The following is a 2,577-nucleotide window of genomic DNA, read 5'->3' on the forward strand; positions in this document are numbered from 1 at the left end:
CCAGCCCAGCCCTGGGCTCCCCCCACAGCTCTGCCAGTGCCCCTCACTCCCGACCCGCAGCCCCCTGCTATCTAAAGGGAGACTTACACGTGTGGTGCTTTTTTGATGTGAACAAATATTTCCTTAGACCTGTGAATAAAGCGGCTACAACCCCAGATAGCCACGTCTCCCCCCCCCCTCCAAAAAATGTCCATGTGCTCAGTGCACACGCTGCCTCGGGCATGCTGCATACTCAGGTGTCGGGGGGGGGGGGGGGGAACTCCATCTGTGGAGCCGCTTAGACACCTTGTCATTTACCCTGGGCGAGGCAGGGTTAGCCATCCCCGTCCTCCCACCCTTCCTGGGTGATGGCTGGAGCCCCTGGCAGGAGAGGCAGGGAGCTCCCCACCCCACACCTGGGTGCCGGGTCCCCTGCCGGGTGCATGATGCTGCCCTGCTCCCCTTTCCTCCCTTGCAGGATGAAGTGATGAAGGAGACGGTCCTGCAGCACCCTGGGGCCAATGTCCTCACTGACTTCGCCACCTTCCCATCCTCAGCCTTCCTCAAGGTGAGACGCTGCTCTCCTGGGAGCGTTCCCCACAGCCCCGGGATGCTGGAGCTCTGGGGCGACGGCCGAGGGCGCACGTGGCCAGGCAGGTGTCCTCGCCAAGCCCCAGAAGGGTCTGCGCTGAGTTCCCGTGGCCTGCGCGCCGGAGCTCCCTTGCCACAATCTGGAGGATTTGGATTAGCAGTCGGGGGGCCGCAGGGTCCCAGTACCTGTAGCTGGGGGAGCTGGTCGCTGTTCCTGGGGCGTAGCACACGCCATCCCCATGGGGCGTGGCTCTGGGCTGAATGGAGCTCCATGGGTCCATGGAAAGGCGACCGGGCCCTGGGGTGTGTGAAACCCCCCTCGGGTGACACCCTCTGGAGCTGGCCCCTAGGAGATAACGCAGTGGTACCCTCCTGGCGCTCGGGGTGGCTTTTATCAGCCTGAGTCCTGCTGCCCCTGACCCTCCGCTCTGCTCTTCCAGGCCAAAGAGGAGAAGAAGGAAGACACCGTGTACGTTGGCAAAGTGACCTTCCCCTGCCAGCCTGGGCATGGCCAAGTGCACAAGCTCGTCCTGACGCCGGAGCAGCTGTGTGAGCTGCACGGCCGCCTCATCTCCTAAGGGACCCCCCGCCCCCCACAGAGACTGATGTTCCTTGCACAGCCCCTCTCCCCAACCCGTTGCTGAGTCTCTTCTCCAAGCCCCTTCTTGGCAGGGACTTGCTAGCCTGTGCGTGCAGCAGACCCCAGCAGAGCGCCCCCGCCTGGAGCACCAGGTTCCAGCTAACGAAACAACTCACCCTTCTGCCCCGCCGAGGGGGACCTTGGCATAGCTGTGTGTGCATGTGTGTTCGCTCCTGCCTGCATCTCCGGCTGCCTTTCCTCCTCCCTGCTCTCCTGGTGCATCCGAGAGCTGCCTTTCCCCTGGGGGGGGGGGGACTGAGGTGTCAGGGGCCGGGCCTGATTGTATACATTACACTCACCAGTGAAAACTCTTCCAACACCCACCCAGCAGCTCCTTGTCCGAACGGCACCCGACCTGGCCCAGGAGCTCACGGCTCCTGATCCGCTCAGCCCCTGGCAAACCCCCCGGGGCGGGCTCTGCCCGCTCAGCCCCTGGCAAACCCCCCGGGGCGGGCTCTGCCCGCTCAGCCCCTGGCAAACTCCCCGGGGCGGGCTCTGCCTGCTCAGCCCCTGGCAAACCCCCCGGGGCAGGCTCTGTAGGGAGCACCACCGTTCTCCAGGCGGGGTTGGAGTGGCAGGGAGCCAGGGGCTTGGCCCTGCACTGAGGCTGGGAGCGGCATTGGAACCCCGCCCAGCTCAGACTAACTGATCAACAAGAGAAACCCAGCCAGAGATGCCCCCGTTCTGCCCTGCTCGGTGCTGAGGGGTTTGGGCTGCTGGCCAGGCGGTCGGGCTGTGCGTCTAGCTCCTGTCACTGGATGAAGGGGTCATGCCAGAGGGGAAAGGGAGCCCCTGGGGCTCCCGCTCTGAACACTACAGATACCCGCAGTGGGGTGAGTTCAAAGCCCGTCCCACCAGCTGCTGCTGTCACTCCCCCCAGGTGCTGTGGTTGTCACATCAGTGCAGGGGGCCGGGAGCTGAGTTCCCCCTGGCTAGTGGGTGAGTGCGCGGAGGAGCTTTGGGTCTGTTGGTACGAGCGCATGCTGCTGCACCATCCCCTCCTGTAACCAGTTCTTCGCACTCTAGGGCTCTGGAAATGAATAAAGCTACAACTGTTAAACCCAGCTTGGTACAGTGAGGTTCTTCTCCGCTCCGCCCACTGGGCTCACTGCCAGGGTGGAATTCCCAGGATCACCCTGGTGCTGTGGTGTCTAAGAGCCCTGTGATGCTGGCTGCCCGCCAGCCTTCTGCTAGACTAGCTCTTTGGAATGATGTCACAGCTTCGTTAGCCGCTCAACCTTAAAGGTGATCTTAGACACAAAAAAGCAGCTTATAAGAAGTGGACAAATGACCAGGGAGGAGTATAAAACTATTGCCCGAGCATGCAGGAGTGAAATCAGGAAGGCCAAATCACACTTGGAGTTGCA

At 62.5% G+C, this 2,577-nt stretch overlaps 1 protein-coding gene across 1 annotated transcript; it reads left to right on the forward strand.

Annotated features, from left to right (window-relative positions):
* Positions 1 to 457: 457 nt before the first annotated feature.
* LOC112122522 (dynactin subunit 1-like) lies at positions 458 to 2,270 on the forward strand (the record flags this gene model as incomplete). Its single annotated transcript, XM_024221303.2, has 2 exons — positions 458 to 547; positions 1,011 to 2,270. Coding segments are annotated over 2 exons (228 nt in total), but the record flags the coding sequence as incomplete, so codon positions are not given.
* Positions 2,271 to 2,577: the final 307 nt, after the last annotated feature.

Source organism: Terrapene carolina, unplaced genomic scaffold (assembly GCF_002925995.2).
Source record: "Terrapene carolina triunguis isolate 2854851 unplaced genomic scaffold, T_m_triunguis-2.0 Scaffold24148, whole genome shotgun sequence".
NCBI lineage: Eukaryota > Metazoa > Chordata > Testudines > Emydidae > Terrapene > Terrapene triunguis.